Genomic DNA, 26,539 nt, shown 5'->3' with positions numbered 1-26,539 from the left:
CTGGCATCAGATTGTGAGCAAAAAGTGCAGTTGGGGAGGGCTCTCGTATTCTAGTACAGAGGGAGAGGGAGTGTGTGTTCTAGTACCGCAGATAACTGGGCTCATGTTCTAGTACTGTTGGGGAAGGGGCTCGTGTTCTAGTACTGTTGGGGAAGGGGCTCGTGTTCTAGTACTGTTGGGGAAGGGGCTCGTGTTCTAGTATTGTTGGGGAAGGAGCTCGTGTTCTAGTACTGTTGGGAGGGGCTCGTGTTCTAGTACTGTTGGGGAAGGGGCTCGTGTTCCAGTACTGTTGGGGGAGGGGCTCGTGTTCTAGTACTGTTGGGGAAGGGTCTCGTGTTCTAGTACTGTTGGGGAAGGAGCTCGTGTTCTAGTACTGTTGGGGAAGGGGCTCATGTTCTAGTACTGTTGGGGAAGGGGCTCGTGTTCTAGTACTGTTGGGGAAGGAGCTCGTGTTCTAGTACTGTTGGGGAAGGGGCTCGTGTTCTAGTACTATTGGGGAAGGGGCTCGTGTTCTAGTACTGTTGGGGAAGGGGCTCGTGTTCTAGTACTGTTGGGGAAGGAGCTCGTGTTCTAGTACTGTTGGGGAAGGAGCTCGTGTTCTAGTACTGTTGGGAGGGGCTCGTGTTCTAGTACTGTTGGGGAAGGGGCTCGTGTTCCAGTACTGTTGGGGAAGGGGCTTGTGTTCTAGTACTGTTGGGGAAGGGTCTCGTGTTCTAGTACTGTTGGGGAAGGAGCTCGTGTTCTAGTACTGTTGGGGAAGGGGCTCATGTTCTAGTACTGTTGGGGAAGGGGCTCGTGTTCTAGTACTGTTGGGGAAGGGGCTCGTGTTCTAGTACTGTTGGGGAAGGAGCTCGTGTTCTAGTACTGTTGGGAGGGGCTCGTGTTCTAGTACTGTTGGGGAAGGGGCTCGTGTTCCAGTACTGTTGGGGAAGGGGCTCGTGTTCCAGTACTGTTGGGGAAGGGGCTCGTGTTCCAGTACTGTTGGGAAAGGGGCTCGTGTTCTAGTACTGTTGGGGAAGGGGCGCGTGTTCCAGTACTGTTGGGGAAGGGGCTCGTGTTCCAGTACTGTTGGGGAAGGGGCTCGTGTTCCAGTACTGTCGGGGAAGGGGCTCGTGTTCCAGTACTGTTGGGGAAGGGGCTCGTGTTCTAGTACTGTTGGGCAAGGGGCTCGTGTTCTAGTACTGTTGGGGAAGGGGCTCGTGTTCTAGTACTGTTGGGGAAGGGGTTCGTGTTCTAGTACTGTTGGGGAAAGGGCTCGTGTTCTAGTACTGTTGGGGAAGGGGCTCGTGTTCTAGTACTGTTGGGAGGGGCTCGTGTTCTAGTACTGTTGGGGAAGGGGCTCGTGTTCTAGTACTGTTGGGGAAGGGGCTCGTGTTCTCGTACTGTTGGGGAAGGGGCTCGTGTTCTAGTACTGTTGGGGAAGGGTCTCGTGTTCTAGTACTGTTGGGGAAGGGGCTCGTGTTCCAGGACTGTTGGGGAAGGGGCTCGTGTTCCAGTACTGTTGGGGAAGGGGCTCGTGTTCCAGTACTGTTGGGGAAGGGTCTCGTGTTCTAGTACTTTTGGGGAAGGGGCTCGTGTTCCAGGACTGTTGGGGAAGGGGCTCGTGTTCCAGTACTGTTGGGGAAGGCGCTCGTGTTCCAGTACTGTTGGGGAAGGGTCTCGTGTTCTAGTACTGTTGGGGAAGGAGCTCGTGTTCTAGTACTGTTGGGGAAGGGGCTCATGTTCTAGTACTGTTGGGGAAGGGGCTCGTGTTCTAGTACTGTTGGGGAAGGGGCTCGTGTTCTAGTACTGTTGGGGAAGGGTCTCGTGTTCTAGTACTGTTGGGGAAGGGGCTCGTGTTCCAGGACTGTTGGGGAAGGGGCTCGTGTTCCAGTACTGTTGGGGAAGGGGCTCGTGTTCCAGTACTGTTGGGGAAGGGTCTCGTGTTCTAGTACTGTTGGGGAAGGAGCTCGTGTTCTAGTACTGTTGGGGAAGGGGCTCGTGTTCTAGTACTGTTGGGGAAGGGGCTCGTGTTCTAGTACTGTTGGGGAAGGGGCTCGTGTTCTAGTACTGTTGGGGAAGGGGCTCGTGTTCTAGTACTGTTGGGGAAGGGGCTCGTGTTCTAGTAACACAGAAACATAGAAGATAGGAGCAGGAGTAGGCCATTCGGCCCCTCGAGCCTGTTCCGCCATTCGATGAGATCATGGCTGATCATCCAATTTCAGTACCCGGTCCCTGCTTTCTCCCCATACCCTTGATCCCTTTAGCCTTAAGAAATATACCTAACTCCTTCTTGAATATATTTAAAGACTTGGCCTCAACCACCTTCTGTGGTAGAGAATTCCACAGGTTCACCACTCTCTGGGTGAAGAAATTCCTCCTCATCTCTGTCCTAACTGGCTTACCCCTTATCCTTAGACGGTGACCCCCGGTTTTGGCATCCCCGACCATCGGGAACATCCTTCCTACATCTAGTCTGTCTAGTCCTGTCAGAATTTTATAAGTTTCAATGAGATCCCCTCTCATTCTTCTAAACTCCAGCGAGTACAAGCCCAATCGACCCAATCTCTCCTCATACGTCATTCCTGCCATCTCAGGGATCGGCCTGGTGAATCTTCGCTGAACTCCTTCCATGGCAAGAACATCCTTCCTTAGATAAGGCGACCAAAACTGCACACAGTACTCAAGGTGTGGTCTCACCAAGGCCCTGTACAACTGCAGCAAGACATCCTTGCTCCTGTACTCAAACCCTTTCGCTATGAAGGCCAACATACCATTTGCCTTCTTCACCACCTGCTGCACCTGCATGCTTACCTTCAGCGACTGGTGCACAAGGACGCCCAGGTCTCGTTGCACTTCCCCTTCTCCCAATCTATTGCCATTCAGATAATAGTCTGCCTTTCTGTTTTTGACACCAAAGTGAATAACCTCGCATTTATCCACGTTATATTGCATCAGCCACGCTTCTGCCCAATCACCCAACCTGTCCAAATCATCCTGGAGTTTCTCGGTATCCTCCTCGCAGCACACACGCCCACCCAGCTTTGTGTCATCTGCAAACTTGGAGATATTACATCTAGTTCCCTTATCTAGATCATTAATGTATATTGTGAATAGCTAGGGTCCAAGGACCGATCCCTGCGGTACCCCACTAGTCACTGCCTGCCACTCGGAAAAAGACCCGTTAATTCCTACTCTCTGCTTTCTGTCCGCCAACCAGTTCTCTATCCAAGTCAATACCTTGCCCCCAATCCCATGCGCCTTAACTTTACACGCTAATCTCTTATGCGGGACCTTATCGAAAGCCTTTTGAAAGTCCAAATACACCACATCTACTGGTTCTCCCTTATCTATTTTCCCAGTTACATCCTCAAAAAATTCCAGTAGATTAGTCAAGCACGATTTACCTTTTATAAATCCATGTTGACTTTGTCCGATCCTGTCACTGTTTTCCAAGTGCTCTGCTATTACATCCTTTATAATGGACTCTAGCATTTTCCCCCACTACCGATGTCAGGCTTACCCGTCTGTAATTCCCCGCTTTCTCTCTACCACCCTTTTTGAATAGTGAGGTAACATTAGCTACCCTCCAATCCATGGGTACAGTTCCAGATTCCAGCGAATTTTGGAAGATGATCAGCAATGCATCTACTATTTCTAGGGCCACCTCCTTAAGTACCCTAGGATGTAGATTATCAGGCCCTGGGGATTTATCGGCCTTCAATCCCGTCAATTTCCCTAACACCATTTCCCTACAAATACTGATTTCTTTCAGTTCCTCCCTCTCATCAGACCCTATGTTCTCCAACATCTCTGGGAGGTTATTTGTGTCCTCCTTTGTGAAGACAGAACCAAAATATGCATTTAATTGGTCGGCCATTTCTTTGTTCCCCATTATAACTTCCCCTGCTTCTGACTGCAAGGGACCTACACTTGATTTCGCTAATCCTTTTCTCTTCACATATCTATAAAAGCTCTTACAGTCAGTTTTTATGTCCCCTGCAAGCTTACTTTCATATTCTATTTTCCCCTTCTTAATTAATCCCTTTGTCCTCCTTTGTTGAATCCTAAACTGCTCCCAATCCTCTGCATTACCGCTTTTTCTGGCCAATTTATATGCCCTCTCCTTGGATCTTATGCTATCCCTAATTTCCTGTTGGGGAAGGGGCTCGTGTTTTAGTACTGTTGGTGAAGGGGCTCGTGTTCTAGTACTATTGGGGAAGGGGCTGGTGTTCTAGTACTGTTGGGGAAGGGGCTCGTGTTCTAGTACTGTTGGGGAGCGGGCTTATCTTCAATAAACATTAAAGATTTTTCCTTTGTGCCTTTGAGACTTTGGCTTGCTGGACTGTCATGGCACAGTTGTCAGATAAGGACAGCATCTTGTTACATTTTAATCTGCTTAGTCCCACCCTTATCCATTGGGAATGTGCATAAGGCAGTCAAATATTGGAAACAGGTGTGCACAGATCCCTTTTCCTTCAAATTAAAGATGGCGGAGATGAGGTGCCTCACAATGTTTAAGTATCATTGGGGGTGTTAACATGGCAACCCACACAGCAGGACCATGTGCTACATCATCAAATGACTACTATCAATAAAGTTTCAAATATCCTTTAATTTTAATTTAAAAAAACACAACTACACATGTCAACCTCAGTGGCTCGATCTCAGTGACATCTGTGTATTTGTCCCAGTACAAAAATTGGGAAAGGGCAGGGAGCAGGATGTGCGCAGTCAGCTCCAACTAAAGAGCTGAATGGCCTCCTCCTGTGCTGTAATTTCTATGCTTCCACTGGCAGCCCTCCCAGATCAGCAGGTTTTCAACAGGAAGAGCTAACAAAATAGTCACTTTATTTTACTGAATTTCTCTAATTTTCAAGGTAAAGGATGTAAAGCTCCCTCTACACTGCCCCATCAAACACTCCCAGATCAGGTACAGCACGGGTTAGATACAGAGTAAAGCTCATTCTACACTGTACCATCAAACAATCCCACGGCAGGTACAGCATGGGTTAGATACAGAGTAAAGCTCCCTCTACACTGTGCCATCAAACACTCCCAGGGCAGGTACAGCATGGGTTAGATACAGAGTAAAGCTCCCTCTACACCGTCCTATCAAAACTCCCAGGGCAGGTACAGCATGGGTTAGATACAGAGTAAAGCTCCCTCTACACCGTCCTATCAAAACTCCCAGGGCAGGTACAGCATGGGTTAGATACAGAGTAAAGCTCCCTCTACACCGTCCTATCAAAACTCCCAGGGCAGGTACAGCACGGGTTAGATACAGAGTAAAGCTCCCTCTACACTGTCCCATGAAACACTCCCAGGGCAGGTACAGCATGGGTTAGATAAATTTGTGCGTGCTAATGTATAAACAGTTATTATGTTACCTTGGTATTCGAAAGTTCTGTTAAAAACCTATTATCATTTTTTAAGCCACAGTAACCGGTTTGAACTAGTTAGGTGTTTCAGGTTTACAGATCCAATGTCACTGGGAGGGCTCAGAATATTCCAGGTGATCAGCGTGTGCGATTGGGTGATGCAGTAGCCTATCAGGGAGCCTCTGGCATGCCTGTTGCCAGGTATTGGAGGTTTCCTGTCAAACCTTAATTATCTCCAGCCTCCTCATTTACTGTACCTGCAGCGGCCTGCTCACAACAACCTGAGAGAACTGCAGGTTGCCTTTTGAACTGAGGCCAGCACAGGGAAGCAGGCAAACCTGCAGGTTAACTGAACTGGGACGACAGTGAACCAGGTGTAGTGGCAAAGGCAGGGGCGCTGGATTTGTGACCAACTCCGGGGTCCTGCGCCACTTCACAACAGCCGTTTTCAACTATTAACCCCTCGATGCCAGCTTGGCCTCTCTCCCGATCATATTTTCCCAACAGGAACTGGAGATGAAAGGGCCAGCTGCCTCGGTTTAAGAGGGCGGTGAATGGCAGGCAGCACACCTGGGCAGGTGGTGGTGCTGAGGCTTCTCCTTGAAGCAATCGTGTTACAACTGAGTGGCTTGCCCGGCCACTTCAGATGGTATTAAGAGAGTCACCCAGATAGTGCGGGAGTGGGGTTACATATCGGCCAGGCCAGGTAGGGGTGGCAGGATCCCTTCGCTCAAGGACATTAGTGAACCAGTTGGGTTTTAATGACAAAACAACAGCTTTCACGATTTATTTTTTCTGGTGCCAGCTAATAAATAATCAGATTTATATGTAGTCTCACCATTCTGCAGGGCAAGATAGGAACTCCTGACCTCCTGCTACAATACCTACCCTAATCGCATATTAACATTGAGGAACTGCACTCAAAGGCAGCGTTGGCCAAAGATCCGATTCTCCATTCAATGCACCTCCCTAATGGTGAAGCGGGTCAATGGATTTATCTGTGTGACTGCAGCAGAAATTGGGGACTAATAAAAGGCTTGACCTTGTCTTATTCTGACAAGAATGACAAGATAGCCCAGTCCAAAAAATAAACATTTCTTCTCCCCTACTACCCCGCAGCTGAATCAAGGGATGTCATCTAAAACATCCATTCTCCTCCTCCATCTATCTACAAGAGGCACTGCAGCAACTCGCCAAGGCTTCTTCGACAGCACCTTCCAAACCCGCAACCTCCACCACCTGGAAGGACAGGGCAGCAGGTGCATGGGAACACCATCACCTCCAAGTTCCCCTCTGCAGTTTGCAGACAATGAAGTACTTTTGAAATGTAGTCACTGTTGTAATACAGGGAAACATTGCAGCCAATTTGCACATAGCAAGGTCCCACAAACAGCAATGGAATAAATGACCCAATAATCTGGTTTAGTGGTGTTGGCTGAGGATAAATATTGACCAGAACACTAGGAAAAAGCCCCTGCTCTTTTTTAAAATAGTGCCAAGGGATGTTTTATGTTCACCTGCGAGGGCAGACGGGGGCTCGGTTTAATGTCTCATCTGAAAGACAGCACCTCCAACATGCCTGAAGTGTCTGCCTGGATTATGTGCTCAAGTCTCTGGAGTGGGGTTTGAACCCACGAAGTTCTGACTCTTTAACATTGAAACCTGTACTCAGGATCGGCTCAGAATCTCAAGAATAAAATGGACTGCAAGCCAAGGAAGGAGGTAATTAGGGTGGACACAAACTTGGCAAAAAGGTGAGTCTTAACTGGGGGAAAGGGAGTTGGAGGCGTTTAGAGAGGGATTTCCAGAAAGATGGGCCTAAGCGGCTGAAGGCACCACCGTGAGTGGGGGAGAGGGGATGCATAAGAGGCTAGAGCCAGAGGAAGAGAGAGTTTGGAGGAAACGGAGGAATGTTACACTGGAGGAGGTTATGGAGATAGGGAGGGGATAGGCACAAGCTGAAGATCAAACATGGAATCCGCTGATTTGTACCACACTAGTCAGTGCACATCCCCACTTAACCATCAAAGGAGCTAGTTCAGAGCCGTTTTTAAAAAAGCAGGCTCAGTTAATTATTAATCACTTCCAACATTCATTTTTTTGAATCATCATATCTTTTGAATTAACACTTAAATTTCATTTCATCAAAAAAGACAAGTTTGTTTTTAAATGCTTCTGGTCTTTTATTCAGTGTTTAGCTATGTTAGAGTTAAAAATTCTGGTTGGTTTAAAATTTCCTGTTACCTTGCCAAGAAGGACAGCCATCTTGTGGCGCCACCTGCCTTTGTTTAAACAGGCCACTCGCATCCAGATGTTCAGCTGAGAGTTGTACATCCACACATCACGGCTGTTGATTCTGCCACCTGTTAAACACAGAGAAAGAGAGAAACTGAATACCAGGCCTGAATCTACCTGGAAACAGGGCCTGTGCTATATTTTTTTACTACCTTTAGCCTCAGGCCTTAGTCTGACTGAAGATAAGCCTATGCCAGATTATTAGTGTGTCCCTGGGCCTCAGTCTGAACTGGAGATGAAGCCTGTGTTAGGTCTTTTATTACCTGTGGGAGATGTCAAGAAGTTGATAAGAAACAGTATTACAATTTCCAGGAATTACGTTCGGTTGCAAGACCACGAGGTCCACAGTGGAATGTATTTTTGAGCTATAGTATCAGTAAAATGCAAAGACTTCATGGGAAAGGCCATCACCAACCATCGGCACACTGAGCAAAAGGCTTCATTGCTTTTCTGAGATACACTGACGATGTGGAGTCTGTTTCTCCAGGCCTCGGTTTGACTAGAATGGGGACTCCGTCAGAACTTCACACACGCCAACCTAGAAAACGAGCAAAAGCTGACAACTCAAGGACAGCCTCCTGACCTGTGAAAACAAGGAGTTACATAGGCTTTGGAACTCACGCCCTACATTCCCTCATTTTATTGGAGGGATACAAACCTAAATACATGAAAGGCTGACGGGAAATCCAAATGTTGAAGACTCAAAACTGGTGGTACATTCTGCTTAACATTTAGCACTTTTATATTTTATTACATGTATCCCTGGGCCTCAGACTAACTGGACATGGGGCGTGTGTTAAGGTTTTTATTATGTGTGTCCATAGGCCTAAGTCTAACCAGACATGGTGCCTGTGGTAAGGTTTTTATTACCTATATCCCTGGGCCTCAGTCTGACTGGAGATAGGGTCTGAATTCCCGGCACTGTTTCTGTTATTTTTTGTGATATATGTGTGTCAATATCTGTGTGCCCGAGTGTAAATTGATGAGCATGATCTGCTGCTCTGACTGCTTTAGTTTCCTACATCATTCCTTTCCCATGTCCTTTGTGGCGCTCCCGATTCCATAGGGATTCCTGTCCAGAGATCAAAGCAGCAAGTAAGTGGGATTCGGGACCCTTGTTGTTTACTGTCTGATTCCAAAATGTTTGCTTCCTGCTTGTGGAAGGTAAAATGCCATCGCCCAGGGTGTACCATTCATATCATGTCAAGATCTGATTCAAGATCAGAAATACAAGGCTCATATTTCTTCATAACCTTGCGGAATGATTTGAATCTGACTGTTCCTGCAAACAGTGCCAGTGTCAATGCACCAATATAGGATCATTATGTACACAGCTATTTCACAGAAATGTTGTTGTATCAATTGCTATTCAAAGCTGTGCATCTATCTTCACCTCCCCCCTGCCCGCTGACCCAGGGTTTGTGTGTGACACAGGGCAGCCCCAGAGAGCAGCTTTCCTTTCCCCCCACCCTCTTTGACCCAGGGCCTGCACATGACGTGGGAATGTCCAGAGAACAGGAAAGAGGAAAAAGACACATGAAAACAAGACAAAAATAAAGGCATTGACTTGGAGGAGATCAGCTGCTCTCCTGTGCCAATACCAGCAGGACTCCGAGGCAAATTCTAGAGTTCATGTTGTTACCACAACGTTCTCAGAAACAGTTATGCAAATCAGATTGAGATAACTATCAAAAAACCATCATAAACCCTTTGTTACTTCAGAAATAGAACCACTCCCGACTCCGGGAACACTGATCCATTCTGAAACAGTGGCCTGAATCACACATAAACACATAGGGGGAAAAATTCAGTTGGTTAGCACCTCCCATTAACGCCTCCCAGGGGAGCTAGCGGGGAACTAGCAACTTAGTGCCCGAGTGCGGCGATTTTAGTGCCGCTCGTGAAATTGACCTGTCGTTTTGCGCTGGCGCTAATTACTACCACCACAATCTCCTACGCCCGCAGATCGTGACGTCATGCAAGCGTGCAATGCCCCGGACCGGATATTGAGTCGCGCCCTCTGCCTTAGCGTCTGCCACTAGGAACAACAGGTAGAGGGGAACGTTTTCAAGTCGGGAAGGGGCTGGGGGAGCGCTATTTAAAGGCGGGCTCTTCCTCCTTTTTCTTGTCAGCAAAATTTTTGGTACATGCATGTTGAGAGGAAGAGAGACGTCTGGAAAGATTTAACACTGTCCTAAGGAGTACTTTTGAGGTTCCTAAGCACTGAGCTCTTTCCCTGGGCCGATCCATTAGTGCTTCCAACGCAATTGTTTTAGAGGTCTCTCCAGGCCGAGATTCAAGGCTGCAATGAGCAGGGAGTGGCTGGCCACATGGCCCCTCCCCTTTAAGAACTGGACGGTGCCAGTCTGTCTGGCTTCCATGGTAACTGACATCACCTGAGCTTCGGTAGCGTTCTGAGGTAGCGCCTCGCTCCCTGATGTTAGCACCTTAAGAGAGGTGTGTAGCGCCTGATTTAGCGCTCAAATCACCTCCAGGGACGATAGAGGCGAATTTTGCAGTCGGAGGCAATAATTAGTGCCGGGTGCTAAACTTCGCGCCCGGCCGATATTAACGCCCTACAATGGGCAATAACCAATTTTTCCCCCATAGAACCCTGTAACATATCAAGTGCCTGCTAGTTACTAGATAGTGTAGATACAGAGAAACTATTTCTGCTGATGGGGGTGGGGACATAATCTTAAAATTAGAGCTAGGCCATTCAGAAGGGAAATCAGGAAGCACTTCTTCACACAGAGGGTAGCAGAAATCTGGAATTCTCTTCTCCACAAGGCTGTGGATGATGGGGGTCAATTGGAGCTTTCAGGACTGAGATCGATAGATTTTTGTATCAAGGGATATGGAGCAAAGGCGGGTAAATGGAGTGAAGATACAGCTCAACCACGATCTAATTGAATGGCGAATGGCCTACTCCTGTTCCTATGTTACTGCATTATATCGGGATGTCTAATCTGAGGCCTGAGGCCTCGTGAACCCACAGTGCTGCCAATTCAGCCCTCAAAGCCCAGCAACCTGGCCCCATTTTGCGGCTTATATTTCTTACTCACTGGTGTGTGTGCTGTTTAAATTCTGTGGGGCCCGAAGTTTTGGAAACATGATGGTCTGATCACTGTTGCCTCATTGGTGGATCAACTATAAATCAGAGCAGCAGGAACTGTTGGTAGCAGCAACCAGAGATAACTGGCTCGCAAGGGTACGGCCCACAGGGACAAAAATCTGGACTTCTACTCCTATGCTCTCCTACTGTATACAGAACCTTAAAAGGATCGCTGCAGGCCACTCAAAAAAAAGGTTTAAAATTATTTTTGTGGGCCAGGAGGAGCATTAATGTTCCACTGAGTAAATTGATCATCATCTTCAATGCACAGCCTTCCCCCAGGATCGTCTCCTCTTCCCCCCCACCCCCAATGTACCCACACTGCCTGGGCCTTCCCTCCCCACTAAAATACCCGCTGTGGCTGGGCTCCCCCCCCCGACCAACCCCCTAATGTACCCGCTGTGGCTGGGCTCCCTCCCCCCCCGCCCCAACCAACCCCCTAACGTACCCGCTCTGGCTGGGCTCCCCCCCCCCAACCAACCCCCTAACGTAACTACACTGGCTGGGCTCCCTCCACCCCCCCCACCAACCCACTAACGTACCCGCTCTGGCTGGGCTCCCGCCCCCCACCAACCCCCTAACATACCTACACTGGCTGGGCTCCCTCCCCCCCCGCCCCAACCCACTAACGTACCCGCTCTGGCTGGGCTCCCCCCCGCAACCAACCCCCTAACGTACCCGCTCTGGCTGGGCTCCCTCCGCCCCCCGCACCAACCCCCTAACGTAACTACACTGGCTGGGCTCCCTCCGCCCCCCCCCACCAACCCACTAACGTACCCGCTCTGGCTGGGCTCCCCCCCCCCACCAACCCCCTAACGTAACTACACTGGCTGGGCTCCCTCCGCCCCCCCCACCAACCCCCTAACGTACCCGCTCTGGCTGGGCTCCCCCCCCCCGCCACCAACCCCCTAACGTACCTACACTGGCTGGGCTTCCCCCCCACCAACCCCCTAACGTACCCACTCTGGCTGGGCTCCCCCCCCCCCATCAACCCCCTAACGTACCCGCTCTGGCTGGGCTCCCTCCCCCCCCTTCACCAACCCCCTAACGTACCCGCTCTGGCTGGGCTCCCCCACCCCCACCAACCCCCTAACGTACCCGCTCTGGCTGGGCTCCCCCCCCCCACCAACCCCCTAACATACCTACACTGGCTGGGCTCCCTCCCCCCCCGCCCCAACCCACTAACGTACCCGCTCTGGCTGGGCTCCCCCCCCCAACCAACTCCCTAACGTACCCGCTCTGGCTGGGCTCCCCCCCCCCCACCAACCCCCTAACGTACCCGCTCTGGCTGGGCTCCCTCCCCCCCGCCCCAACCCACTAACGTACCCGCTGTGGCTGGGCTCCCCACCCCAACCAACCCCCTAACGTATCCGCTCTGGCTGGGCTCCCTCCGCCCCCCGCACCAACCCACTAACGTATCCGCTCTGGCTGGGCTCCCCCCCCCCCCACCAACCCCCTAACATAACTACACTGGCTGGGCTCCCTCCGCCCCCCCCACCAACCCACTAACGTACCCGCTCTAGCTGGGCTCCCCCCCCCCACCAACCCCCTAACATACCTACACTGGCTGGGCTCCCCCCCCCCCACCAACCCCCTAACGTACCCGCTCTGGCTGGGCTCCCTCCGCCCCCCCCACCAACTCCCTAACGTACCCGCTCTGGCTGGGCTCCCCCCCCCCCCACCAACCCCCTAACGTAACTACACTGGCTGGGCTCCCTCCGCCCCCCCCACCAACCCACTAACGTACCCGCTCTCGCTGGGCTCCCCCCCCCCACCAACCCCCTAACATACCTACACTGGCTGGGCTCCCCCCCCCCACCAACCCCCTAACGTACCCGCTCTGGCTGGGCTCCCTCCGCCCCCCCCACCAACCCCCTAACGTACCCGCTCTGGCTGGGCTCCCCCCCCACCACCAACCCCCTAACGTAACTACACTGGCTGGGCTCCCTCCGCCCCCCCCACCAACCCACTAACGTACCCGCTCTGGCTGGGCTCCCCCCCCCAACATACCTACACTGGCTGGGCTCCCCCCCCCCCACCAACCCCCTAACGTACCCGCTCTGGCTGGGTGTGGTAAACCACGTTCACTATTGTATCACTGTTAGTAGTTAGCACTGTTCACCACTGTTCGTTATAACTGTATCACTGACCACTATTGTATCACGGTACGAGGTCGCCTCTTGCCACACTGCTATACCTGGGATGACCACTGCCGACTCCGCCTTGGCTCCACCCACCAGGCCAGGTATAAAGGTGAGCGACTGGCTGGTATTCCTCCTGCTTGGATCGGATCACCCACGAGAGTGGGCTCTGTTATTTAGTCAATAAAAACCTTTAGTCACCTTCGTAACTCTTCGCCTTTTATTGGAGGAATTGATAGGTATATCACTGGGCTCCCCCCCCACCAACCCCCTAACGTACCCGCTCTGGCTGGGTTCCCCCCCCAACCCCCTAACGTACCTACACTGGCTGGGCTTCCCCCCCACCAACCCCCTAACGTACCCGCTCTGGCTGGGCTCCCCCCCCACCACCAACCCCCTAACGTACCCACTCTGGCTGGGCTCCCCCCCGCCGCTATCAACCCCCTAACGTACCCGCTCTGGCTGGGCTCCCTCCCCCCCCTTCACCAACCCCCTAACGTACCCGCTCTGGCTGGGCTCCCCCACCCCCACCAACCCCCTAACGTACCCGCTCTGGCTGGGCTCCCCCACCCCCACCAACCCCCTAACGTACCCGCTCTGGCTGGGCTCCCCCCCCCCCCCACCAACCCCCTAACGTACCCGCTCTGGCTGGGCTCCCCCACCCCCACCAACCCCCTAACGTACCCGCTCTGGCTGGGCTCCCCGGTGCGGTCGACAAATTTCTCGCTTCTTCAGAACAGTTTGCCAGCGCAATGCAAATGAGGCACCACCACAAAAGCGGTTCAGGCCTCCGACCACTTCCGTTGGGTGGGCAGCGGGCTTGCCCTGCCCTCCTCCCGCCCGCTGGAAGCGGTCACTTGGAAACTGAGCCCTGGGTGTGAAAGTCCAAGATCTCAGCAGTTCCTGTTTAGGACATGTAGGTGGTATGAGAGTGAGGGAAGGAAAGGGAGAGGGAGAAGGAGGGATGGGCAGAGGGAGCAGGAAGAGGGAGAGCGGGGCAGCGGCAGGAGGGGTACAGGAAGTGAGGGGCAGAGGGAGTGAGGTTGAGAGAGACTGACAGGCAGAGGGAGAGAGGCAGAGGCAGTGAGTGGCAGAGAGAGTAAGTGCCAAATCAGAGGGCGGGCAGAGAAGGGTGCTGATAGAGAGTGAAAAGGGGTTAACAGAGAGGTAATGGGATTGAAAGGAAGGGGAGGGCACTACCTTAGTGCTATCAGCTCCTTGACAGGATGCGGGTCTTACAGAATGACAAACAGAAAGGAAACTACAGGGTTGCAGCAGCGGTTTAATGGACTGTGCTAAAAAGCCGCGAGAAACAGTCACACATTGCTCACTAAACCAACTCCATCATTAAGATACTTTCATTCCCTCAAGCTCAGTTCTACACCTCTGACCAACTATACCACCCAGTCCCAGAGTGTGAAAGGACAGTGTCTGACCCACTGTACCACCCAGTCCCAGAGTGTGAAAGGACAGTGTCTGACCAACTATACCACCCAGTCCCAGAGTGTGAAAGGACAGTGTCTGACCCACTGTACCACCCAGTCCCAGAGTGTGAAAGGACAGTGTCTGGCCCACTGTACCACCCAGTCCCAGAGTGTGAAAGGACAGTGTCTGGCCCACTGTACCACCCAGTCCCAGAGTGTGAAAGGACAGTGTCTGGCCCACTGTACCACCCAGTCCCAGAGTGTGAAAGGACAGTGTCTGACCCACTGTACCACCCAGTCCCAGAGTGTGAAAGGACAGTGTCTGGCCCACTGTACCACCCAGTCCCAGAGTGTGAAAGGACAGTGTCTGACCCACTGTACCACCCAGTCCCAGAGTGTGAAAGGACAGTGTCTGGCCCACTGTACCACCCAGTCCCAGAGTGTGAAAGGACAGTGTCTGACCCACTGTACCACCCAGTCCCAGAGTGTGAAAGGACAGTGTCTGATCCACTGCACCACCCAGTCCTAGAGTGCGAAAGGACAGTGTCTGACCCACTGTACCACCCAGTCCCAGAGTGTGAAAGGACAGTGTCTGATCCACTGCACCACCCAGTCCCAGAGTGCGAAAGGACAGTGTCTGACCCACTGTACCACCCAGTCCCAGAGTGCGAAAGGACAGTGTCTGACCCACTGTACCACCCAGTCCCAGAGTGTGAAAGGACAGTGTCTGACCCACTGTACCACCCAGTCCCAGAGTGCGAAAGGACAGTGTCTGACCCACTGTACCACCCAGTCCCAGAGTGCGAAAGGACAGTGTCTGACCCACTGTACGACCCAGTCCCAGAGTGTGAAAGGACAGTGACGTAAGAAAACTACTAGGCACTTGGTCTAAGCGTTAAACAAAGCTTTAATCAACTGTTTTACAACATGGAGGTCTAGTTGTGTCCTTCACTAGTTCCTGTTAAAGAATGTCCTGAGCAAGCTGGGCCCACGCCCGAGTATTTATACTCTCCCTGGACAGCGCCACCAGCAGGCCGCCCAGTATTATTCCATAAGTCATTTCCACATGAATGACAAGATTTGTCAGACAGTGTCTGACCTACTGTACCACCCAGTCCCAGGGTGTGAAAGGACAGTGTCTCACCCACTGTCCCACCCAGTCCCAGAGTGTGAAAGGACAGTGTCTGACCCACTGTACCACCCAGTCCCAGAGTGTGAAAGGACAGTGTCTGACCCTCTGTATCACCCAGTCCCAGAGTGTGAAAGGTCAGTGTCTGACCCACTGTACCACCCAGTCCCAGAGTGTGTGAGGACAGTGTCTGACCCACTGTACCACCCAGTCCCAGAGTGTGAAAGGACAGTGTTTGACCCACTGTACCACCCAGTCCCAGAGTGTGAAAGGACAGTGTTTGACCCACTGTACCACCCAGTCCCAGAGTGTGTGAGGACAGTGTCTGACCCACTGTACCACCCAGTCCCAGAGTGTGAAAGGACAGTGTCTGACCCACTGTACCACCCAGTCACAGAGTGTGAAAGGACAGTGTTTGACCCACTGTACCAACCAGTCCCAGAGTGTGAAAGGACAGTGTCTGACCCAATGTACCACCCAGTCCCAGCGTGTGTGAGGACAGTGTCTGACCCACTGTACTTAATCACTCTGTGCTTGGATTCTCTTACCTGACACGAGAATGTCATTCCTCAGGGCGCACACAGCGTACTCAGATTTGGTGAACTCTGGGAGTTTGGCCAGCGACTTCCACTCTCCTGTCATTGGATCGTAGCATTCTGTGTAAGGCAGATTGAAGCCTCCCACTCGCTCACAGCCTCCCACCACCACAATAACCTCGGAGTAACCCGTGGACCTGGAGGGAAGGAAAGAGCAGAAAGGCAGGATGGGTACTCGCACTGGATAGCAAAATACTACAGAACACCGATTGGCCAAGTGTGGCCGTGTATCTGCTGCCACGTCTACAAGGGGCTTGACACAATACAGTGCCATCAGTGAGCCAGGCTTCATGCCCGTCAAAAGGATGGGACTCAGCACAATAACTATGGCAACCAACAGGCCTGGGGGCTGTGATTCGGAGCATGGTTAAAATCTGCTGTTGTTCAGTACAAATCTCAGTTGCTCTACACCAGAAGTTCCCATCAACCTGCAGGGAAACGAAGTTGACTAAATGGCACTCACCACACACCTCTCCTCAGCGAGCAGCACTGTCCTTTCACACTCTGTGACTGAGGTGGGGCGTGGGAGGTAGGATCAGGGATGCCCATGTTCCCACTATGAGGTCCTCCTACATTACAGACCCAATTCTGACCCAAACCCTCCATTGACCAGCTACGTGTCGTTTGGGGCAAGTTGCCTAATTGCAGCCACTCAATAAGAGTGGATCTGAACTGTATGGAGTTGTGTGTCAGGACCAGGACTGACAACAGTCTAACCACATGTAGTTCAGTGCTACCGCCTGCTCTCTACAGTTGCCAGTCATAACAATACTTTCAGCCCGATTCCTCATTAGCAAATGGGGCTGCACCACCTATAGAGTGGTCACTCAGGTATTTCTGTCACGCTTGGCTCTCCTGCCAGCTGATCACGATACAGGACATCGCAAGCTTCGGGTATACTTCAAATAAGAAAGCCGGGTTTTTGTTCCCCCCCCACCCCCTCACCTGCGAGGCCTGGTCCGCGGTGACATCATCTCGTTGCCGAGCACATGGTACCTCCTCGCCTCGTGCAGGAGCTGGTAGCACTCGGGAGAGTTCTGGATCAGCTGGTTCCCTTCCACCGTCTGCACAAAATAATTGGGGTGCAGTAGGGGGAGCCTGACGTGGGTCAGCAGCTCCTTCACCATGGGCCTCCTCCGGTCGATGTCATGATAGACCCAACGCATCACCGACTCGTACGCCGTCTCTTCCTTGCTGATGACCAGATCGTCGCTGGAGACGTAATCGATAAGCTCGTCCTTCTCCAGTCCCAGGAACTCCTCATGCATGGCGACCTCGGAGAACGTCTGCAGGCCGAAAGCTTTGCACTTGGAGTGCAGCGGCTTCAGGGAGTGGGTGTCTGCAAACTTCTGGATGCCCAGGCAGTTGCAGGGGTCAAGCTGCTCCTCCAAGAACTTGGCGCAAGCGTCTCGGATGGAGCAGATTTGGAAGAGGCTGGAGGTCTCAAACAGATATTGCACGTTGTCTGTGGTGATCTTCACCTTTCCCGTGTAGACGTACTGCAGGAACTGGTCCATGGCATCGGCGAAGATGCCGTTGATCTCCACCAGCATCTCCCTGCTCTCGCGGTGGTCATTGCAGAACATGGCCCTGAAGTAGCTGCTGCAGGAGGAGAGGACGGCTCGGTGGCAGGGGAACTCGCGGCCCTCTACGCAGATGACCACGTCGGTGAAGAGACGGCTGTCCCTGAACTCATTCAGCATCTGCAGGATGCCCTCAGCATGGGATGGGCCCGAGGAGAAGTCATAAATGTCTTGACTCACCACGGGCTTCTGGTCTACTTCAAAGACTTTGCGTTTGGTGATGGGCGAGTCACGGAAGCGGCTATCGTCCCTGTTAATGCGTCGTCCCAGGATCAGCACCATGGCTTTATCCGGCCACTCACTGCAGCAAGAGGCTCCTGTATGATCCTGGGAGCAGAGAGAGGCAAATTCTATTAAAATTTCAATGACAATATTTACACATTATACAAAAAGGATATTATTCCTCCACTTATTGTGTACTGCACAAAGGGGCAGCGTTATTAGGAGTAATGGGGTAATATACTCTTTGTTGTATACTGTACTCAGGGAAAGTGAACACTGATGCAGGGATTACTCCAAGGCAGAACCAGGTCGATTGAAAGAGGCCCAGAAGTATTGTATTTGGCCAGGTGCTGCATTCAATATCTGCCTTATATGACACCAAGGCTTCCTTTCAACCCATTTGAAAACTGAAATATCTCCTTAATATTCAAAACATTCAAATCTTTCTTTTCATAAAATTGCTTTCTGAAACCTTTAATCCCGCTTCTTGCCCATCGACTCTTCCCTATCCTACAGTTGCTGATTCTCCTCTGGGTAATTCTGAAGAGACTGATTCTCCACTGGGTCACCCTTGGAGTGTGTAGAGTCTTGGTCACCCTATTATGGGAAGAATATAAAGCAATGGAAAATGTGCAGCATAGATTCAGGAAGTTGTTACCAGGGGTGAGGAGTTACAGTTAGGAAGAGAGATTTGAGAAGTTTGGAATTTTTTTTACTCGAGGTGAGAAGTTTAAAGGGAAACCTGATAGATGTCTTCAAGGTTATGAAGAGTTATGACAAGGTAAATAGTGAAAGATTGTTTCCATTGGTCAGCAAGACCGTAACAATAGGGCACAAATTCAAGAAAGAATTAAGGGGAAGTAAGAAACAAAGTCTGAAGACAGAGTGTGCTTAGAATGTGGAATTCCTTGCCAAAAAAGTTAACGAGAGTCTATAATTAGTTTAAAATGGAATTAAATAGTTATGAAAGATTATGGGGAGTGAGGCGAGTGTGATTAGACTGGTGACTCATGTGGAAAATAACACCAGTGCAGACTTGGTGGACCAAATGGTCAGTTCCTGTGACCCCCCTGGCTCGTCGTGGTGTGTCCACTTTCCTTCTCATACCACTCACGGGTTACCTAAGGAGCAGCCATATGGGTTAGCCGAGCAGACTGCTGCTGCTGCATGCTCCCTTCCACCTGTAGCCTAACACCGTGACCCGTGGCAACATTAAAAACCACTCACAGACACACAGACCACACTTCACAACCCCCTTAACCAGGCAGGCAATACACTAACTCAATTGAAATAAAATATCAAAAATAGTTTCGTCTTAATTGTATTCTTCTCCTCTCCTCTCCAGTGTTCAGCCGCCCTTGGGGGTTCAGTTCCATGGGTCTCAGTTCCTGAGGCTCAGTGGGTAGATTGATTAGAGGTCTAGAGAAAGCCTGTACCAACCGGGTCTCCATTCACTGCACTGGGTGTCAGTCTGTACAGGGTGATAGTGTATTCCTAGAGAGTGACTATGGGACAGTGTTGCCCAACTCCCATACTTTCCAGATGGTTTCAGTGGTTACTCTTTAAGGGCTGGTGGTCTGGCCTATTTTTTCCCTCTTAACTTAGGGCACTGAGGCCAATTATACCCCAATTGAGATCAATTAATTCAGCACAGGCTAGGCCCCTCCGGGTATGCACTGTTCAATAATATGAACTGAGCCATGGAAGGGGACTTTATTTAATGGAGATGTGTTATCTGTATTGGAGGGGCTGTGATTTTATTTAATCGAGGTGTTTATCTGTATTGGGAAGCTGTAAGTTTGTTTACTGGATTGTGCTTCTCTATATGGGGAGGATGCGATTTTATTTAATTAATAGAGGTGTGTATATCTGTATTGGGGGTGTGGTTTGCTAGTCTATGCTGCTGCAACGTAAACCAGTCCACACAAACAGGAAAATAACAAGGTTGTTACGAAACAGGAACTGTTCTGTAACCTTCCAAACAGTGAACCATAACACACGGGGACACAGTTGAACTCGCGTGACTGTATTTATGTTCTCTAATTACAGGGGTGTGACTTATAGTCCAGGGTCCACAAGGGTGGGATTCATAGTTCCTTGTTTCCGTTAAAATGGTCATATTGTGGGGGTGAGTCAGATACCGTGCGTAGGCTTCGCCGCTGATTTGCATTGAATCAACTTCATAACCTCGGCATCAATCAAAACAGCAACTGATCATGTGGCGTGTGTACACACAGAACGCCAGACACGGAACTACACACAAACACAACTACATAAACAGTACACACACACAAAACTCCAAATACAGAATTACACACAGAACTACACACACACAGAGAGCTATACAAATATAATTGGACGCAACACTTGACAGACATGCAAGTCAGGCAGGGTTCCCTAAAAAGCAAAAGCACCATCTGTCCTAGGAGTCTCAGACATGAACAGCAACAGACAGCAAGGAGAACGGTGCTTGGCTCCTCTGGGGAAAACGGTCCCTAACCAGTGCTTCTCCTTTACATTCAGAATTAGTCATGTTTCAATTTTACTGTCACCCAATTGCCAAGTGCCGATCAGGACCGGCCCTGCGTCTATCTAACCCGTGGCTGCTCAGTTCTGGTGGAGAGACAACAATGGAATATGTTTTTTTTAATTTCCCCCCAGCACGGACAGCCCTCAACTCGATCAGCAGACAAAAAACCTTACTCCGGCAAATCAGTTTAAGAGGGAGGGGAGGGGAGTGGTGAGCTCAATGCTGCGAGGCTCGGGCAAAGGCTGGGTTGCTGGGACATGTAAAGTCCGGACTTGGCTGATGCCAACTGCAACAAGGCATCATCTGCTTGGGACTTCGGAGAGCTCGAATCAGCAGAGGGAATAAAGAACCCCATCATATCCGCCTGGAAACTGAGCGTCAGCTGGTAAACAAAGAGCAAGTTTCAGCAGAGACTCTGCGCCCTCTCCTGATCACTCCCTGAATGGCAAAGGCAATCGCAAAACATTCGCTTTGTTTTTATTGGGATTATTTATATATTCATGTTATTTTCAAAAAGACTAAAACGGATCACTGTAGGACAGAGCTGTGCTCCTGGGAGCTTGTGTTTCCCCCATAGTTTTACCCAGCCAGGGATTTTATTCCTATGATTATTTTTTTACGTGTTCCTTAACTCAATGTAAACAAAACTCTCCCCAGATCACATGGAAGGAACAATAACAGACGGCGTCAGCACCATCTTTATTTTCTTGTGTGTGCCTTTTCTGTCAGTGTCTGGACTGGCACACGACCCACAAAACAAACCAGCGTCCGCAATCCCCACTTAGTGCCAGAGCCTTCCCGACACCTCGCCAGTCACCTTCTGGGTTTAAATAACCAGAGGTTTGATCTCTCTCCCCACCGGGAATCAGTCCAAACAGGATGACAATTCCTCGAGCGGCGATCCGGTGAACCGCTTTCAAGTTCACTTCTGTTCTTTTTTGTAACAAGAATCTATTTCCATGTGTTGGAGAGAAAAAAAAGTCCTTATTTATTTCTGTACCAATCTGCTCGATTCAAACCAGTCGGGAAACAAAACCTCAAAATGTTTTATAATAGTTCACTCACTTATGTAACTATCACACCTTTTAAATCTGTAAATAACCAATTCTTACCGATAAAGGGCGACGATCTCGTCCACAAACGACTCTCCCCAACAAAGATAAATATCCACTTTAATTTCCTCCTCTATTTGTTGATTTCCAGATTAGCGGAAGTTTAAATCCACTTTGCCCCCAGATTAGTGCCACAATATAATTTTGCTCTCTCTCTCTATGTATATTTGATGTTGTTACAGTCTAGTTGCTGCTGTTACACTGTTGCAGCCACTCTTGCTCGCTTCCCCCCTCTCCCATTGCCTGTTCTCACTCTAAATCTGAACAAAGAGCGGCGGCATCAGTACCTACACATTGCATCAGCGCGCCGCGCCGCGCCGCGCCGCACGGCGGGAGTTGTAGTCCCAGGCCCTGGGCCGCCCCCGACTCCGCCCACATGGCGGGTGCCGGCCAAAGACTACAACTCCCAGCGAGCCTGTGCGCCGCGGCACAGGTGCGCCTGCTCCCAGTCCCACTCTCCAATGCACAGACTACTCTACCTGCAGGCGCCACAAACAGAGGGCAGGGAGGCCTGCAAATTGACTGAGTTGCCAAGTGCAAAAATTGAGCCAGCAAACAGCATTTAAGGGAGTAATGCCTGCTGGAGCCGTGAGCAGCAACACTGGTATTCAGCACCTGCCGGCTCCTGGGCAATTGCTCAGTCCATGGTCAGATCTGGCTGCTGTGGGAGGATAAGCAGTCACCTTAAGTGGAAGCCAACTCATCAAACTTTCTGTAGCAATGCTGTAGCCATGCCAATGATCGAAACATAGAAGATAGGAGCAGGAGTAGGCCATTCGGCCCCTCGAGCCTGTTCCGCCATTCAATGAGATCATGGCTGATCATCCAAATTCAGTACCCTGTCCCTGCTTTCTACCATATCCCTTGATCCCTTTAGCCTTAAGAAATATATCTAACTCCTTCTTGAATATCTCTATATATATCTATATATATAAAGCGGCTCTTCTGTCTGTCTGTCCCGATGTCTGTCTGTCTGTGTTCTATACGTTTGAAAGTTACAGAGCGTACCGACGCGCGCGTCGCCTCAAAAGAAAGCTTGCGATTCCGGACCGGTCATAGGCGTATTTACGTTTCGGCCGCACAAAAATCCCGCCCGCAGTATCCGAAAAACGTTCAGCATTCCGCTCATTAGCGACCGTGTGACGTCGAGGTCGACCAATCGGACGGCGGGTTCCTGGCGCGTGCTGTCCGACAGTTGAGTGTCGAGTGACTCGACGACTGACCAATCCTACGCTTCGGTGACCTGACCGGTCGACCAATCGGTGCGTGTGTGGGCGGGCCTTATCCTTCTGAACCGAGGTGAGTGGCCGCCATCTTGATTTTTCACGATTTTTTCCCCCCCACACTTTCTGTGTGTTAGGGAACTAAGGTAAATATTTTAATGATGTGTTAGGGAATTAATTAACAATTTATTTCAGTTTTATATTGTGTTTAGCAACCCCCTCCTCCTCCTCACCCTCGCGCAGGGGGGACTCGGTGCTGGTCTCCAGGCCCGCTGCAGGCAGGCTTGAAGCTCCAAAAATTTCTCTCTCTCTCTCTCTCTTCCCTCTCTCTCTCTCCTTCTCCTCTTCCCTCTCTCTTCTTCTCCTCTTCCCTCTCTGTCTCTCTCTACTTCCCCCTCTCAGGTTTGACGGTGTCAGGGCCCGAAGTGAGCCGCTCTAACGGCCGCCAGCCCGCGGGGTTTCCCTGCCTACTCCCCGCTCTAACGGCCGCCAGCCCGCGGGGTTTCCCTGCCTACTCCCCGCGGGCCGCCTCGCGCCGCTGGCACTAACCGCGCATGCGCCGCCAGCCCGCGAGAGCCCGCTCTGGCTTTTTTTTAAACGGCTGTCCCCGAACTCAATCGGCGTCAGCCACGAGGGTCAGGGTGCGCGCGCAGCAGGAGCAGCTGAGGCGCGGCAGTCTCTCTGTTCCGCGCTCGGCTCGGGCAGGGGGCGGGTCTCAAGCCGCAATCGGCGATCTGGAGGGCGGGGCTCCGGAGAGTGGGACGCCGCTGCTCGGGAGGGCGGGGGGCGGGGCTCGGGACATCGGGGGGCGGGATCTCGGCCTTGGTGAGCGGGAAGGGTTACCCCGGCATCCGGCAAACTTCAAGCCGGCTCGGCCAGGGCTCGGAGTGCGGGAGGGCGGGGCTCTCAGCCGAAATCGGCGATCTGGAGGGCGGGGCTCCGGAGAGTGGGACGCCGCTGCTCGGGAGGGCGGGGGGCGGGGCTCGGGACATCGGGGGGCGGAACATCGTGAGATCGCGGGCCCGGACTACAGATCCGGGGGGCGAGGCTCGTGAGATCGGGGGGGCCACCCTCAGGGGGGGCGGGGCTCCGGAGATCGGGGGGGCGGGGCTCGGGGGGGGGGCTCGGGTGATTGGGGGGGCGGGGCTCGGGATATCGGGGGGGGGCGGGGCTCGGGAGATCGAGGGGGCGGGGCTCGGGTGATTGGGGGGGCGGGGCTCAGGGACTCTCCCCCCTCCCTCCCTCCCCTTCCTCCCCTCCCAATCTCTCTCTCTCTCACTCCCAATCTCTCTCTCTCACGCTCCCAATCTCTCTCTCTCTCTCACACTCCCAATCTCTCTCTCTCTCACTCCCAATCTCTCTCTCTCACGCTCCCAATCTCTCTCTCACGCTACCAATCTCTCTCTCTCTCACACTCCCAATCTCTCTCTCTCACACTCCTAATCTCTCTCTCTCTCTCACTCCCAGTCTCTCTCTCTCACACTCCCAATCTCTCTCTCTCACACTCCCAGTCTCTCTCTCACACTCCCAATCTCTCTCTCACACTCCCAGTCTCTCTCTCTCACACTCCCAATCTCTCTCTCTCACACTTCCAATCTGTCTCTCACACTCCCAATCTCTCTCTCTCTCTCTCACATTCCCAATCTCTCTCTCTCTCACTCCCAATCTCTCTCTCACACTCCCAATCTCTCTCTCTCTCTCACACTCCCAATCTTGCTCTCTCTCACACTCCCAATCTCGCTCTCTCTCACACTCCCAATCTCGCTCTCTTCCCCCCCACTCTCGCTCTCTCTCTTCCCCCCCCACTCTCGCTCTCTCTCTTCCCCCCCACTCGCTCTCTCTCTTCCCCCCCACTCGCTCTCTCTCTTCCCCCCCACTCGCTCTCTCTCTTCCCCCCCACTCGCTCTCTCTCTTCCCCCCCACTCGCTCTCTCTTCCCCCCCCACTCGCTCTCTCTCTTCCCCCCCAGCCGCTCTCTCTCTTCCCCCCCAGCCGCTCTCTCTCTTCCCCCCCAGCCGCTCTCTCTCTTCCCCCCCAGCCGCTCTCTCTCTTCCCCCCCAGCCGCTCTCTCTCTTCCCCCCCAGCCGCTCTCTCTCTTCCCCCCCACTCGCTCTCTCTCTTCCCCCCCACTCGCTCTCTCTCTTCCCCCCCACTCGCTCTCTCTCTTCCCCCCCACACGCTCTCTCTCTTCCCCCCCCACTCGCTCTCTCTCTTCCCCCCCCACTCGCTCTCTCTCTTCCCCCCCACTCGCTCTCTCTCTTCCCCCCCACTCGCTCTCTCTCTTCCCCCCCACTCGCTCTCTCTCTTCCCCCCCACTCGCTCTCTCTCTTCCCCCCCACTCGCTCGCTCTCTTCCCCCCCACTCCCTCTCTCTCTTCCCCCCCACTCGCCCTCTCTCTTCCCCCCCACTCGCTCTCTCTCTCTTCCCCCCCACTCGCTCTCTCTTCCCCCCAGTCTCTCTCTCTCCCCCCCAGTCTCTCTCTCTCCCCCCCAGTCTCTCTCTCTCCCCCCAGTCTCTCTCTCTCCCCCCAGTCTCTCTCTCTCCCCCCAGTCTCTCTCTCTCCCCCCCAGTCTCTCTCTCTCCCCCCCAGTCTCTCTCTCTCCCCCCCAGTCTCTCTCTCTCCCCCCCAGTCTCTCTCTCTCCCCCCCAGTCTCTCTCTCTCCCCCCCAGTCTCTCTCTCTTCCCCCCAGTCTCTCTCTCTTCCCCCCAGTCGTGCTCTCTTCCCCCCAGTCGCTCTCTCTTCCCCCCCAGTCGCTCTCTCTTCCCCCCAGTCGCTCTCTCTTCCCCCCAGTCGCTCTCTCTTCCCCCCAGTCGCTCTCTTTTCCCCCCAGTCGCTCTCTCTTCCCCCCAGTCGCTCTCTCTTCCCCCCAGTCGCTCTCTCTTCCCCCCAGTCGCTCTCTCTTCCCCCCCAGTCGCTCTCTCTTCCCCCCCAGTCGCTCTCTCTTCCCCCCAGTCGCTCTCTCTTACCCCCAGTCGCTCTCTCTCTTACCCCCAGTCTCTCTCTCTCTTACCCCCAGTCTCTCGCGCTCTCTCTCTTACCCCCAGTCTCTCGCGCTCTCCCTCTTACCCCCAGTCTCTTGCGCTCTCTCTCTTACCCCCAGTCTCTCGCTCTCTCTCTTCCAACAACAACATGCCCTCGAAAAAGCCTCGGCACCGCCGGGCACCCCCAGCTAGTATATATATAAAAGGATCCGTCCGTCTGTTTGTCTGTCTGTCTGTCTGTCTGTCTGTATGTCTGTCTGTCCGCTATACACTCAAAAGTTATAGAGCGTACCTACACATATGTTATATCAAAAGAAAGCTTATGATTAGGGGAGTCTCATAGGCATATTTACTTTTTGGTCAGACAAAAATTGTTCGGACAGTATACAAAAAATGTTCAAAAATCCGCTCATTAGCAGTTGGCCAATCATACGGGGGAATCCGCTCATTAGCATTGAGTGACGTGAAGGTTGACCAATCCTACGGGGGGGGAGCATGCTGCGTCATGGGGGGCATTTCATGGTGTGTGTGGGCGGGGCCTAATCTTTCAAACTGCCGTTAGTGCCTCACAAAATGGCGGCCGCCCCTCTTCACCCGCAAAATCTCCCTCCGGCTCTCACCTTTCAGCGGGGGAGAGGCTGCTTTAAATTAGACTCTTCATCTCTTGTTTTTTTCTCTGGCCGGCTGCGCGGGAAAACATACAAAAGTTGGGATTTTAATTCTCCTTCCCTCTCTCTCCTCTTCCCTCTCTCTCTCTCCTCTTCCCTCTCTTTCTCTCTCTCTCTCTCCTTCCCCCTCTCTCTCTTGCCGTTAGTGCGGGACCATCTC

General features: G+C 52.2%; 1 protein-coding gene across 1 annotated transcript in view; it reads right to left on the bottom strand.

Moving 5' to 3' along the window:
• The window catches only part of klhl24a (kelch-like family member 24a), a 35,093-nt gene extending 13,286 nt beyond the window's left edge, over positions 1 to 21,807 (bottom strand). Inside the window, exons 1-4 of the mRNA XM_085990722.1 lie at positions 21,508 to 21,807; positions 17,006 to 17,970; positions 16,013 to 16,197; positions 7,605 to 7,723 (exon numbers count right to left, since the gene is read on the bottom strand). Coding sequence (XP_085846848.1) covers positions 7,605 to 7,723; positions 16,013 to 16,197; positions 17,006 to 17,925 — 1,224 coding nt within the window. The 5' untranslated portion in view covers positions 17,926 to 17,970; positions 21,508 to 21,807. The remainder of the gene's footprint in view (positions 1 to 7,604; positions 7,724 to 16,012; positions 16,198 to 17,005; positions 17,971 to 21,507) is intronic.
• Between the last annotated feature and the right edge of the window lie 4,732 nt (positions 21,808 to 26,539).

This window comes from Somniosus microcephalus, chromosome 6, assembly GCF_052327205.1.
Source record: "Somniosus microcephalus isolate GS21.2 chromosome 6, FLI_Smic_1.0, whole genome shotgun sequence".
Taxonomy (NCBI): domain Eukaryota; kingdom Metazoa; phylum Chordata; class Chondrichthyes; order Squaliformes; family Somniosidae; genus Somniosus; species Somniosus microcephalus.
Note: the sequence above shows the minus strand (reverse complement) of the source record. Positions and strands in the feature narration are given on the sequence as shown.